Source organism: Tursiops truncatus, chromosome 14 (assembly GCF_011762595.2).
Source record: "Tursiops truncatus isolate mTurTru1 chromosome 14, mTurTru1.mat.Y, whole genome shotgun sequence".
Classification (NCBI taxonomy): Eukaryota; Metazoa; Chordata; class Mammalia; order Artiodactyla; family Delphinidae; genus Tursiops; species Tursiops truncatus.
In genome coordinates this window covers 64,417,472-64,432,071 of record NC_047047.1, presented here as the reverse complement: position 1 = coordinate 64,432,071, position 14,600 = coordinate 64,417,472, and the positions used below count along the sequence as shown (strand labels likewise).

General features: G+C 49.7%; 1 protein-coding gene across 2 annotated transcripts in view; it reads right to left on the bottom strand.

Annotated features, from left to right (window-relative positions):
- GALNT14 (polypeptide N-acetylgalactosaminyltransferase 14) overlaps positions 1 to 14,600 on the bottom strand; it is a 222,474-nt gene that overhangs the window by 13,932 nt on the left and 193,942 nt on the right. Inside the window, exons 10-13 of one of the 2 annotated variants that reach the window (XM_073791464.1) lie at positions 12,080 to 12,206; positions 9,731 to 9,823; positions 6,075 to 6,158; positions 5,447 to 5,591 (exon numbers count right to left, since the gene is read on the bottom strand). In XM_073791464.1, coding sequence (XP_073647565.1) covers positions 5,447 to 5,591; positions 6,075 to 6,158; positions 9,731 to 9,823; positions 12,080 to 12,206 — 449 coding nt within the window. The remainder of the gene's footprint in view (positions 1 to 5,446; positions 5,592 to 6,074; positions 6,159 to 9,730; positions 9,824 to 12,079; positions 12,207 to 14,600) is intronic. The other variant, XM_073791465.1, reaches the window with a different exon arrangement.

Below are 14,600 nucleotides of genomic sequence, written 5' to 3'. Positions count from 1 at the left end.
ACAGCTGATCTTTCAGCAGAAACTCTGCAAGCCAGAAGGGACTGGCAGGACATATTTAAAGTGATGAAGGAGAAAAACCTGCAACCAAGATTACTCTACCCAGCAAGGATCTCATTCAGATTTGATGGAGACATTAAAACCTTTACAGAAGCAAAAGCTGACAGAGTTCAGCACTACCAAACCAGCTTTACAAAAACTGCTAAAGGAACTTCTCTAGGCAAGAAACACGAGAGAAGGAAAAGACCTACAATAACGAACCCAAAACAATTAAGAAAATGGGAATAGGAACATACATATCGATAATTACCTTAAATGTAAATGGACTAAATGCTCCCACCAAAAGACATATTGGCTGAATGGATACAAAAACAAGACCCATATATATGCTGTCTACAAGAGACCCACTTCAGACCTATAGACACATACAAACTGAAAGTGAGGGGATGGAAAAAGATATTCCATGCAAATGGAAACCAAAAGAAAGCTGGAGTAGCAATTCTCATATCAGATAAAATAGACTTGAAAATAAAGACTATTAGAAGAGACAAAGAAGGACACTACATAATGATCAAGGGATCGATCCGAGAAGAAGATATAACAATTGTAAATATTTATACACCCAACATGAGAGCACCTCAATACATAAGGCAAATACTAACAGCCATAAAAGGGGAAACATACAGCAACACATTCATAGTAGGGGACTTTAACACCCCACTTTCACAAATGGACAGATCATCCAAAATGAAAATAAATAAGGAAACACAAGCTTTAAATGATACATTAAACAAGATGGACTTAATTGATATTTATAGGACATTCCATCCAAACACAACAGAATACACATTTTTCTCTAGTGCTCATGGAACATTCTCCAGGATAGATCATGTCTTGGGTCACAAATCAAGCCTCGGTAAATTTAAGAACATTGAAACTGTATCAAGTATCTTTTCCGACCACAACGCTATGAGACTAGATATCAATTACACGAAAAGATCTGGAAAAAATACAAACACATGGAGGCTAAACAATACACTACTTAATAACGAAGTGATCACTGAAGAAATCAAAGAGGAAATAAAAAAAATACCTAGAAACAAATGACAAAGGAGACACAACTACCCAAAACCTATGGGATGCAGCAAAAGCAGTTCTAAGAGGGAGGTTTATAGCAATACAATCCTACCTTAAGAAACAGGAAACATCTCGAATAAACAACCTAACCTTGCACCTAAAGCAATTAGAGAAAGAAGAACAAAAAAAAACCCAAAGTTAGCGAAGGAAAGAAATCATAAAGATCAGATCAGAAATAAATGAAAAAAAATAAAGGAAATGATAGAAAAGATCAATAAAACTAAAAGCTGGTTCTTGGAGAAGATAAACAAAATTGATAAACCATTAGCCAGACTCATCAAGAAAAAAAGGGAGAAGACTCAAATCAATAGAATTTGAAACGAAAAAGGAGAAGTAACAACTGACACTGCAGAAATACAAAAGATCATGAGAGATTACTACAAGCAACTCTATGCCAATAAAACGGACAACCTGGAAGAAACGGACAAATTCTTAGAAATGCACAACCTGCCAAGACTGAATCAGGAAGAAATAGAAAATATGAACAGACCAATGACAAGCACTGAAATGGAAACTGTGATTAAATTCTTCCAACAAACAAAAGCCCAGGACCAGATGGCTTCACAGCTGAATTCTATCAAACATGTAGAGAAGAGCTAACACCTATCCTTCTCAAACTCTTCCAAAATATAGCAGAGGGAGAAACACTCCCAAACTCATTCTACAAGGCCACCATCACCCTGATACAAAAACCAGACAAGGATGTCACAAGAAAGAAAACTACAGGCCAATATCACTGATGAACACAGATGCAAAAATCCTCAACAAAATACTAGCAAACAGAATCCCACAGCACATTAAAAGGATCATACAACGTGATTAAGTGGGGTTTATTCCAGGAATGCAAGATTTCATCAATATACGCAAATCAATCAATGTGATACACCACATTAACAAATTGAAGGAGAAAAATCATATGGTCATCTCAATAGATGCAGAGAAAGCTTTCGACAAAATTCAACACCCCTTTATGATAAAAACCCTCCAGAAAGTAGGCATAGAGGGAATTTTCCTCTACATAATAAAGGCCATATATGACAAACCCACAGCCAACACCATCCTCAATGGTGAAAAACTGAAAGCATTTCCACTAAGATCAGAAACAAGACAAGGTTGCCCACTCTCACCACTCTTATTCAACATAGTTTTGGAAGTTAGCCACAGCAATCAGAGAAGAAAAGGAAATAAAAGGAATCCAAATTGGAAAAGGAGTAAAGCTGTCACTGTCTGCAGATGACATGATACTATACATAGAGAATCCTGAAGATGCTACCAGAAAACTACTAGAGCTAATCAATGAATTTGGTAAAGTAGCAGGATACAAAATTAATGCACAGAAATCTCTGGCATTCCTATACACTAATGATGAAAAATCTGAAAGTGAAATCAAGAAAACACTCCCATTTACCATTGCAACAAAAAGAATAAGATATCTAGGAATAAACCTACCTAAGGAGACAAATGACCTGTATGCAGAAAATTATAAGACACTGATGAAAGCAATTATAGATGATACAAATAGATGGAGAGATATACCATGTTCTTGGATTGGAAGAATCAACATTGTGAAAATGACTCTACTACCCAAAGCAATCTACAGATTCAATGCAATCCCTATCAAACTACCACTGGCATTTTTCACAGAACTAGAACAAAAAATTTCACAATTTGTATGGAAACTCAAAAGACCCCAAATAGCCAGAGCAAGCTTGAGAATGAAAAATGGAGCTGGAGGAATCAGGTTCCCGGACTTCAGACTATACTATAAAGCTACAGTAATCAAGACAGCATGGTAAAGGGACAAAAACAGAAATATAGATCAATGGAACAGGATAGAAAGCCCAGAGATAAACCCACACACATATGGTCACCTTATGTTTGATAAAGGAGGCAGGAATGTACAGTGGAGAAAGGACAGCCTCTTCAATAAGTGGTGCTGGGAAAACTGGACAGATACATGTAAAAGTATGAGATTAGAACACTCCCTAACACCATACACAAAAATAAGCTCAAAATGGATTCAAGACCTAAATGTAAGGCCAGAAACTAGCAAACTCTTAGAGGAAAACATAGGCAGAACACTCTATGACATAAATCACAGCAAGATCCTTTTTGACCCACCTCCTAGAGAAATGGAAATAAAAACAAAAATAAACAAATGGGACCTAATGAAACTTCAAAGCTTTTTCACAGCAACGGAAACCATAAACAAGACAAAAAGACAACCCTCAGAATGGGAGAAAATATTTGCAAATGAAGCAACTGACAAAGGATTAATCTCTAAAATTTACAAGCAGCTCATGCAGCTCAATAACAAAAAAAAAACAACCCAATCCAAAAACGGGCAGAAGACCTAAATAGACATTTCTCCAAAGAAGTTATACAGACTGCCAACAAACACATGAAAGAATGCTCAACATCATTAATCACTAGAGAAATGCAAATCAAAATTACAATGCGCTATCATCTCACACCGGTCAGAATGGCCATCATCAAAAAATCTAGAAACAATAAACGCTGGAGAGGGTGTGGAGAAAAGGGAACCCTCTTGCACTGCTGGTGGGAATGTGAATTGGTACAGCCACTATGGAGAACAGCATGGAGGTTCCTTAAAAAACTACAAATAGAACTACCATATGACCCAGCAATCCCACTACTGGGCATATACCCTGAGAAAACCATAATTGAAAAGGAGTCATGTACCAAAATGTTCATTGCAGCTCTACTTACAATAACCCGGAGATGGAAACAACCTAAGTGTCCATCATCGGATGAATGGATAAAGAAGATGTGGCACATATATACAATGGAATATTACTCAGCCATAAAAAGAAACGAAATTGAGTTATTTGTAGTGGGGTGGATGGACCTAGAGTCTGTCAGAGGTGAAGTAAGTGAAGTAAGTCAGAAAGAGAAAGACAAATACCGTATGCTAACACATATATATGGAATCTAAGAAAAAAAAAGTCATGAAGAACCTAGGGATAAGACAGGAATAAAGACACAGACCTACTAGAGAATGGACTTAAGGATATGGGGAGGGGGAAGGGTAAGCTGTGACAAAGTGAGAGAGTGGCATGGATATATATACACTACCAAATGTAAAACCAATAGCTAGTGGGAAGCAGCCGCATAGCACAGGGAGATCAGCTTGGTGCTTTGTGACCGCCTGGAGGGGTGGGATAGGGAGGGTGGGAGGGAGGGAGATGCAGGAGGGAAGAGATATGGGAACATATGTATATGTATAACTGATTCACTTTGTTATAAAGCAGAAACTAACACACCATTGTAAAGCAATTATACTCCAATGAAGATGGTAAAACAAAAAAAATAAAACAAAGGAGGTTGCCAAAGCTGGAAGCATGGATAAAATCTCCAAGGAACCAGTTACAGAGAAAAGAACAGTGAACTGAGAACTTGGGTGATTACTCACCATAAGTGTATGAGAGTGGGGAGGGGAGCCAGCCAAAAAAAAACAAAAAACAAAAAAACAAAAGCGGGTGGAAAGAACAGGATTGCAGGACAATCGGGATCATGCAGTGTCTCCAGAGCCAGGAGGGAAGCTATAAGATGGATGTGTTTTCATGCATCCAGCAGGGCAAGTGCTACAGAGGCTGAGACAGGCTGTGAATTTGTCAGTGACTCTTTAAAAGAGTTCTTTCCTCAGAGGGGAGTACATTGACCCACAGTGTTGATGAAACAGCTAAGGAACAAGGAAACCTTTCCGAGAAGGGGCGACGATGGTCCCTCCAGACCTGGGGGAAGCAGGAGACAGCAGAGGTGGAGCCACAGGCCTGCTGAGGCAGAAAGGGGATGATCGACGGCCCTGCCCAGAGATGGGGGCGGTGGATGATGGGGAAGGCTGTACCACATCTGTCGTGACTGTCTGGAAGTCAGGGTTAAATCAGCGGGGAGACTCACAGAGCAGGCATTTTACCTGGAGACAGTGTCACCCAGCAGGATGCTTTTCTGTCTGCATCTCATATTTTTGAGGTAGCTGTGTTGCCCACCCTGCCTGATCAGCCCACATTTACTGCCAGCAGCTTGGACACCAATGACATCCTCATTAAACTCCTGCTAATTTAACGGGTAATTCCTATAGGCGCTAAGTTGCCTGGTGAGGCGTCTTTCAGAGAAAGTTTGTGCATTTGGAAACCAAGCGGAGTGAACCCAGTCCCAGAGTGAGGGGGATCGTGCTTCTCTTGCTCTGCTGTTAAGCTCCGGGTATAACTAGACACCTGATTCATGTCGAAGCAGGAAATAGAGGCCAAGTCCATTCACACTTTCAAGCATCCCCAGCCAGTTACCTTACCTGGGACTTTGCATCCTTGTCTTCAGTCTTGACACAGGGGCTTAACTTGAGGTTGGAGATCTCTTGGTCTTTCTGCTTTTGAGACTCTAGGCACTTCTGCCTCTGTCGGATGCTGCCCTTCTGGATGGAGGAGTCCTTGGGTACTCTAGAGGAAAGCCACGGGAGGGATGAGAAACCACTACTCTTTGGATTAGTAGTAACAGCAGCAGTTGGAGAGGTCGGGCAGTGTTTGGAGAATGGCAGGGGCATTTCACCCCGGCTGTGTTACAATGACTTGCACTGCTCGGGGCCTGGGGATGGGGGAGGGGCCGCTAGCAGCAAGGCAGCAGGGAACAACCCAGGAGACTGGAGCCTGGAATGGAATCAGTGAGTCCATGCCCTGAGGTCACACCCCAGAGTTCAAAGCCCAGCAGCTGAGAAATACTGCTACAGCTAACCTCAATCCCTCATGCTACTGATTAACAGAATTCTCTTTCTGGTTTCAGGGATAAGTGGAGCCAACTGGCCTTAGACCTCCATATACTTAAAAGCCCTCATCCAGATGGCCACAGGGGGTCCCTTCTCCAGACTGAGTCAGCGGAGGGTCTCCCCCTGCAGCTAGCAAAGGCTCAAACCACAGGGCGGATACCTGAGTTCCGGATAGACGTTCTCCAGGTACCACTTGAAGCTCCGGCACTGCAGGTTCTTCCTCAGGTTCAATCTGCTCTCAATACTGGGGGCGAAGGGGGAGGGCAGACACAGAGACAAAATACAGCTGTGTCAGAGATGGGTACGAGCAACATGGACCCAGGAGGTACCAGCCCTCCAGGCTGGGAGGCGTACAGCACTAACCGTGTCCATGCTCTGCACCCACGTCTCCCTGGAGGGTGCCGGAGAAAATAACCGAGAGAGATTTTGAGAGCTCCAGACGGAGCTATGGAAACACTTAGCAATATCTCACAGTGGAGCGGTCATGACACCAAAGATTTGTGCTTTACTTGGAAACAGAATTTGGGGCTGTTTTTACTTTTCATTAAAAACGAGGCTATGAGAACATTCCGCGTGTTGTTAATTCACCGCCGGGGCTCTGGGTCTACTTCCAAATCTCTCTTTGGATTCTGCTGTTGAACTGCCATCCCCCCGACGCCCTGCCTCAACCAGCCCAGCCTCAAAGAATCCTCTTCGTCAGCTGGTTCTGGGCTTTGGTCATGTATTTGTTCATCACGTATTTCCTGAGTACCTAGTACACGCCAGGCATTGTGCCCAACGTGGGACGTGATGGTGAACTTTCGAGCAAGAGAGAGACAGGTAACGAACCGGGTGCTCACAGCCCGACGTGGATGTGGGGTGGGAGCACCTCAGAGGCGGCCCCATGCTTGTCGGGTCAGTGGTGGTCGAGTGGTTATGTGGAAGCTGGTATCTGGAAGGAAAGTGGACGTTGTCCAGACAAACCAGAAAGTGGGTGAGGTGGGGGCCCCTGGTAGCGCCAGGGGAATAGCAGAGAGAGATTAGTGCACATGGAGAGGGAAGGGGTCTGTTGGCAGGAACAGTGGTGCAGGTTAGAATGTGTGTGTGTGAACGGATGTATGTGGGGGCATGGGAGAGGGCAGGTGGGTGGGAGGAGAGATGAAGATGCAGACCATAAAAGGTCCTGTGAAATACTGTGGAGGAGCTTGGACTTCATTTTCAGGGCAATGGGATGCCATGGATGGGTTCTAAGCAGAGAACAATGTGGCGCTGTTAGCCCTTTAAGAGGTGCAGCCTGCACCGCAGGACAAGAGCCAAGACTGCAGGTCTGGAAACCGAGATCAGAAGTGTGCCTGAAGGGGGCTGGGTGGGAGAAGTCTCATACCAATGGGGTAACATAGAGAAAGGTAGGGGTCCCAGGGGGTCATGGGTGGGCCAGGTGGGAGTGATCGCAGGGGATAGGGGCACGGCCTCAGGTCGCAGTCAGGAGAAGGGGGAGGGGAGCAGCAGACAGCGATGCAGGCAGCTCTTTCATGAAGCTTGGCTCTGAAGGAGCAAAAGACTGGGTATAGGTGATGAGCAAAGCTGGACTGAGGGAGAGTTCTTTTTTTTTTTTTTTTTGCGGTACGCGGGTCTCTCACTGTTGTGGCCTCTCCTGCTGCGGGAGCACAGGCTCCGGACGCGCAGGCTCAGCGGCCATGGCTCACGGGCCCAGCCGCTCCACGGCATGTGGGATCTTCCCGGACCGGGGCACGAACCTGTGTCCCCTGCATGGGCAGGCGGACTCTCAACCACTGCGCCACCAGGGAAGCCCCTGAGGGAGAGTTCTTATAGTTTGTTTTCTTTCCTTCTCTTCCTTTTTTGTTTTTAAAAACTATGTAAGATACTGAATAAATTTAAATGCCAACGGGGACCATGCAATAGAGGAGAGAGATGGGTGATCAGGGAGAGTGAAAGAGGGCAAAGTCCCCTAGAACGGGGGCTCCCACACTGTCTGTGCATCAGAATCACCTGATGGTGGGGGGATGGTTCTTTTACAAATTCTACAGCCCAGGCCACAGCCCAGGGGAAATCCACTCTCTGGGGGTGGAGTAGAGGCAGCAGAGTTTTTGAAGCTCCCCAGGTGACTGCGATGTACAGACAGTTTGGCAACCATCGCCCTGAAACCTCGCTCCTTCAGCTGAGGTCCTCAGACCAGCAGCCCGGCACCACGTGGGGCTTACAGACCTGCAAACCTACCGAACCAAAATCCACACTTTAACAAGATCTCCGGGAGATCTGTGTGCACATTAAAGTGCGAGAAGCCGACAGGCAGGAGGAGATGAATCCAGGCGGTGGGACCTCGATTAATGATCATTTATGAATGAATGCAGGGGGGAAGAGGGTGTCCGGAGAACAGGAGGCACACCTTATCCTTCAAGATGAAAGAGACAGAAGGATGGTGCAGATACAGGTTCGTCTGTCTTGGGAAGTTGGTGCTATTTCATCTACAGAACAGAGGTGTCATCTTCTGTGAGTGAAAGGAGTGGGGTGGACTCAGCAGCTGGGGAGAGTGGAAAAGGTACAAATGGAGATTGAGGGAGAAGGCTGGCCAGGCAAGGTGGCAGGCTCAAGAGGTCCACCAAGGGCCTCCCTGCGCCTGATGGCCACGGAGTGGTAGCAGCACCACCTGATAGGCCCAGAACCGTTCAGCAGCCTATGAACCGGGGAGGAAACGGTACAAAGTCGGGTTCATCCAGGGTTAAGAGAACTTCACCAGGGAGGGTTGATAGATGCCCAACAGAGCGAGAGATCTGAGGACATCATCTTTTAAGCATTCTCTTTAAGCAAGAAGGTGGAACCCAAGTTGGAGAGGGGAGGGCAATGAAGAAAGGAGGGGTGGACCCACGTGGCCAAAAGACCGGAAGTTGGCTGAGGACTCAGAATAAACGCCGTGGGAGGCTCTGAGTAGGAGAAGTGGAGACAGTGTGGGTTTATGGTTTCAGAAACACAAATCACTTTAGCAGCCTCTGATTTAATCCTCCCGGGCAGTGATGGGCTCGACCTGTGGAGAGCAGGCTGCAAAAATCCCATCTGTCAACAGCCTTAGAATGACTGAGGGACATTAGATGACAAAAGCCACCGGCTGCCCCCCGCAAAAGACGAATGATAACATCAATGAAGTTGCCATTTTTCTCTACTCAAATCAACCCTGGGTTGGGGAATGCAACATCACAGAGTTTTGGAATCTGACAGGTGTGATCTGAGCCTTCTCCCCCTCCTGTAATGGTGTGATCCAGGCCAGGTACCTGAACCTGTAGAGGACTCAGTCTCCTCATCTGTAAAACAGGGGTAATTATACCCATTTCTCAGTTTGCGGAGGACTAATGGGCTATCTCATGTAATGGTATCTGGCCCTTAATTTCTCTCTCTGTCCTCTTCGACCCCCGTGAAGCTGGAGCCCGGCTCTAGAGATCGCATGGTACCGTTCCTCCTAGGAAGGCAGAAGATTGAGGCTTGGGCAGCTGAGGATGAGAAGGAAGGAACTCCGACCTGGAGGGACCAGGGCTGCTTAGCCCAGCACCCCACCTTTCTATAAAAAGCTGGAAACACCAGTCCACTGCACAAGGCACAGCTCTGCCACTGAGTCGATGGCCCAGGCTGCCCGGTGGTCATCCCACAAGAGCTGTCCAAGGCCCTGCAGCCAGAACTGGGCAGGAGCAAGGAGGCGCACGAAGGGAGAAGAGCCCCAGCCTGGGCCCTGGAGGGGCCCGGGGGCTCGGGAGACCAGCTGAGCACACAGGCCTGCGAGCTGGGGCTCCTGGTGCTTTGCGCAAATAAACCAGGAGGGACACTTACTTTCCAAAGGGTCTCTCCAGGGCGAACGGCCGGGAAGCATAATAGTACTGCTTGTATTCATCCATCCACACCTCAGCTGTCCGCTTGGTGTTCCTGAGGAGACAGGGGGTGTCGGGGAGGATCAGAGAGGACCTGGGACGTGTCCAGGTAAAATATACACAAGCGGCAAGCCGGCAGCGTCACCCCCGTGGGGCCCACCGTGGTCCAGTAACATTACTCTGCCCACAGTGCTGAGCCCAGCCACCTCCACCAATCTCCAAAGGGACCTCTACCCCGAGACACAGGGTTTTAGTAGTCACTACATACTCTTTTCCCAAAAGGCACAGGCCAGAGATATTACACCAGAAACTGAGCTTCTGTCGCCCTCAAAAAAGAAAAAAGTCAGGGAGAAAAGAGCCAGGAGAATCTGGTACGTCCCTTCGGTGCCAGTACAAGAGGAGAAGGGCCGACCATCTCACCGCTGGCCGTGCGCGGGCACCTGCTCCAGAGCTCTCCCCTTCGGCCCGGGGCCCAGCTCTCCAAGGGGCCAGCCACACACGGGCTCCCACAGGCCACGTGCTCTCCAAGGGGCCAGCCACACACGGGCTCCCACAGGCCACGTGCTCTCCAAGGGGCCAGCCACACACGGGCTCCCACAGGCCACGTGATTAGCTTGGTGCAGGTGTAAAGAATTAAGCAATCACGCCCTCTCGGTCAAACGTTTGCCAGGACTCTGAAGCTTCTAAAAAATCGGCTATTCGCTCTGAGTTTGACATCCAAGGTCACAGAAAAAGACACAGAGACCGACACGGAGGATGTCATTGCTCAGCTGTCCAGGAGGCAGGGGTACCAGGAAGAGAGGATGTGGGAAAACAATCAGAAGCCAGGAGCAGGGCTGAAGCAGCACCTGCTCCCCGAGGGCGTGGACTTGGGGGTCTCAGCAGAAAGGCCACGCCCCTCCAGATTTCTGCCACTGTGTGAAACAGAGGCATTCAACAGCGGGTGTGGCACGCCCTTCCAGCCTGTGAGCCTGGAAGGAGTTATGCACACGCAGCCCAGCTCTTGGTGCTCGGAAGGCAGCTAACAGAGCCTTGCCGCCTCCCTTCACTGGCCTAACCACCGGCAAACTGGAAGCTGCCGAGGAGACACTGCCCCACATTTCCCTCCCCTCCAATGACCCGCTGGTGGCACGCAGGATGCCCGCTGGCCAGGGCCCAGTCTCAAACACGAGGAACGTTCTGGAGCCCAAGGCTCTGCCCCCTCACTCCCAGGCTGGCCCCTTTCCCCATCACAGCCCCACCGCTTTCCTGTGCCAGGCGCCCCCAGATAACCTTTCCCTGTAAAAGCCCGGAGCCCAGGCAGCCCTGCCTTTGTTCCTGTCCCTGCTGACTGGGTTCTCACTGCCCTGCCCTGCCCAGCATGGGGTCAACTTTCTCCCTGTTCAAGCCCATCACGCCGCCACACCTGTCCACACCCACAGCTGTCCATACGTGTGAGAAACCGAGGACGGGAGAACCCAGACGAGGAGAAGAACACCGCAGGGGAAGCAAAACACCAAAAGAGGCGCTTCCCCCAAATGGACCAAATGAGAGAAAAAAAGGGCAAAGTGGAAACAAATGGGGAGTGAGCTGTCAAGTGACAAGAGACAAGGGGAGACGAAGCTGGAGGACCAGAAAAAGAAAAGGAGAAAGAGGTGTAAGGAATTATTTTTTTAAAAAAGGAGAAAGGTTGAAGAAAAAAATCACGGAAAGCAGAGGGCGTATGGAAGGAGGGAGGGAGCAGGAATAGGCAAGTGGGCACCACTGGGTCACTGAGACCCCAGGATCTTCGTCCTGTCCCCAGGCAGGAGATGACAAGTCCCAGGAAAGGAGCCCAGGGCCGCAGGGCCTGTGCCAGCCTGGCTGCTTCTGTGCACCCTCGAGGCCCTGGAGCAGTCAGGCGGGTTGTATCTACTTGTGCCTCCCCGTTCCTGAATCTTCCCAAGGGCCTTTCCCCTGATGACCCAGCCTGAAGGTGGGAGCAGCGGATCTTCTAGAACTCAGGGGCAAAACGGTCACCCTTCCCCCACCCCAAACAACCCAAAATACCCAGGGCCCTGAGCCCTGCAGGATGACGCTGCCCAGTGACTTGGAGCCCCCAAGGCTACGTGTGGGGCCTTGTGAAGCCTTGGAAGCCAACAGTGGAGAACAGCCTTGGGGCTTCCAGCCTGAGCTGGACGGGCAGGCCTGACCTCTCCTGCTCAGGCAGCAGCCCAGCGAGCAGGACCCACAACCCCTGTCCATCCAGAACACGCAGGCGACCTCCCAGAGAACCCAGGGCAGCAGCAACCCATCACCACAAAAGCCCTCGGCCACTGCAGCAAACACTTACTTTATATACGTGTTGGCATTTCCATCTGGGAAAACATACGGGTGCTTCTTCCGGAAGACGTGGCCCACTCGGCTGCAGGGGACGATCTCTAGGCTGCCCCCGCACATCCACACCCTGAAGGAGATTTCTGCAAGACAGCCATGCCCCCCATCACTGCTCTGCCTCCTGGACGGAGGGGCACAGGATGGCAGCGTTGAGACTCCAGGCGCCAGGGAATCCCAGGGAGCGGGGAGGGCCGGCCGCACCCAGCCTCGGGTGCGGCGGTTACCAGCGTGCTCCACTGGCCCGGCAACCTCGGCTTCCCGGCCCACAACAAGGATTGGTAACAACTCACACCTGGGAGGGTGGTTTGAGTTAACAGGGAAACAGTGGGCGGCAGGGAGGAGCACACAAAAATCAACACCTGTTCGCTGCCCTCTTGGAGGCCTCTGGAACACACTCAGGGGCCCGCACGGCGGGGGCCACTGCTGTCATGCTTTAGCCTGGAAAGAGAAGCCTGGGGGCTATGGGAGAGCTGCTTTTGAGCACGTGGAAGATGGATTAGACGAGCTCATATGATCCCAGAGGGTTAGAGCCAGGACCGAGGAGAAAGAATTTCCACTGGAGACCATGGGAGAATTTTCTGATGGTCAAGGTCCAGATAGAAGGGGCTGTCATGGAGTAAGTGCGTTTGCCACTCTGACAGGCTAGCAAGCCACATGGCCTGGAGGCGACAGAGAGGACCAGTTCCCAGGAGGCACCTGGACAAGGTGTCCAGGACAGAGCCTCCCGACACTGAGACGGCAATTCTACCCGCTGCAAGGGCCCCTGAATCTTAGCCCGGAGGAGGAAGTCTGAGCCGTAGTCGAGAGCTGGGAGCAGCCATAGAAAGTGCTGGAAGCCTCGAAGCTCTTGTTGGAGGTGCTCCCCTGGGTGGGGATTTGCACACAAACCCCTTTTTCCCGTTGGCTGCTGCTGCAGGGACCTCCGGGAGCGGGGAGGGGTGGAGTTACTCTGCTAACGTTGGGACTAGGCTGGCGGGTGCATTTCTCCCTCGGGGCTGCTTCCTGCAGGCTTGGAGCAGCGGAATTCAGGGGTGGTGGGGGAGTATCTCTCATCACTGCCCTGGTTTGCAATTGCTGAACACTGTGAGGGGTTTTATTATCGCTGTTAACTCCTCTACAGATGGTGTAGCCCCTTACGGACTGCACCCAGGGCAGCCTCCTCGCTGCACGCCACTGGCTGCCCATCTGAAATGCTTGCTTAGCCTGTGCTTCTGCCGTCAAGCTCAAGCAAGAGGAGGACAGGATGGCTCAGGAAAATCCCGTGCCCATGGGCAACCGCCCCTGGAAGCGGCCCGGGTGTCCATGAGCAGGAAATGAGGACGCGGGTATTCCAGTGCTGTCCCACCATGTACGACATGCCCTGCACCCTCCAGCACCTTGGGCCCCACTTCCCTGGGTTTCTTCAAGTGCCTGGACACAGATTCTTCATCCTGATCTTCATCTGCTCTCATACCCACCTGTCCTCAGTCACCCTTTACCTGTCTCCTCCTGCCTCCTGCCCCGTGTCCCTGGAAGAGTTGCAGGCCAGGCTGCCTTGACAGCTGTCGCCCCCTGCCCAGGTGCCCTCCCAGACAGGCTACAGCTCACTTCCAGCAAGCTCGGATTGCCCTCAGAGTGGGGGCAACGTGGACACTAGGATGATGAACGGACGTCTCAAGAATGCTGTCAAATGATGGCAAGAACACAGGGTCGGGGAGAGACGGGAAGAACTTGGCTTTGGAGTCGTGGCCCCAGGTCTGCAGTAACCCACTAGCCGTGTCCCTGGGAAACCTGCTTGACCTTGCTGAGGCCGGGTTTCCTCACACGTAAAATGAAGATCATAAAAGTACTCCACAGGATTGCCGTTGACATCAAATGAAATGGAATTTCAAGAATAACTGTGAAAACTCTTAAGTGTGCTGGGAATCTCAGTAGCAGTTACAAGACATTCCTCTGCAGGCTGTCTCTTTAAGACATGGACGCCAACGGCATCGCCCACCTGTGCCCACTTCCAACTTCCTAGATGATTCACAGCTTCCTGCTTCTGCCACAGGAGGCCGTTGAAATCTGTGGTACTTAACACCTGAGATTTTGACTCCATAGAAATCCATGATACACGGCGCCCTGGCGTTTGCCTGGTTGGAATCGGGGGCACCAGCCTGGCGTTGGCGGGGGATGATGAGCGAGCTTAGCTGACGGCCAACATCCAGCTCCCCACCCTGCAGTGATGCACGAAGGGGCGGAGGGCTCGGTGCAGGGAATTGTGATGGGACATGTGTGAATTTAGCCTCCAGGGCTCAGGTCTACTGGGCTCCAATAATCAGCTCCTCTCCAGGACCTCAAAACCAGAGATGGAGGCCTTGCTTACTGGATATAACCTACCAATTCTGTGCCAGCTTTCTTCCAAAAATATGCATACATTTCAGCTATGGTCTCTTCCTTACATGTATTCAAATGAGACATACGTCCCTCCTCATTTGCAAAGCAAATCCCTCCAA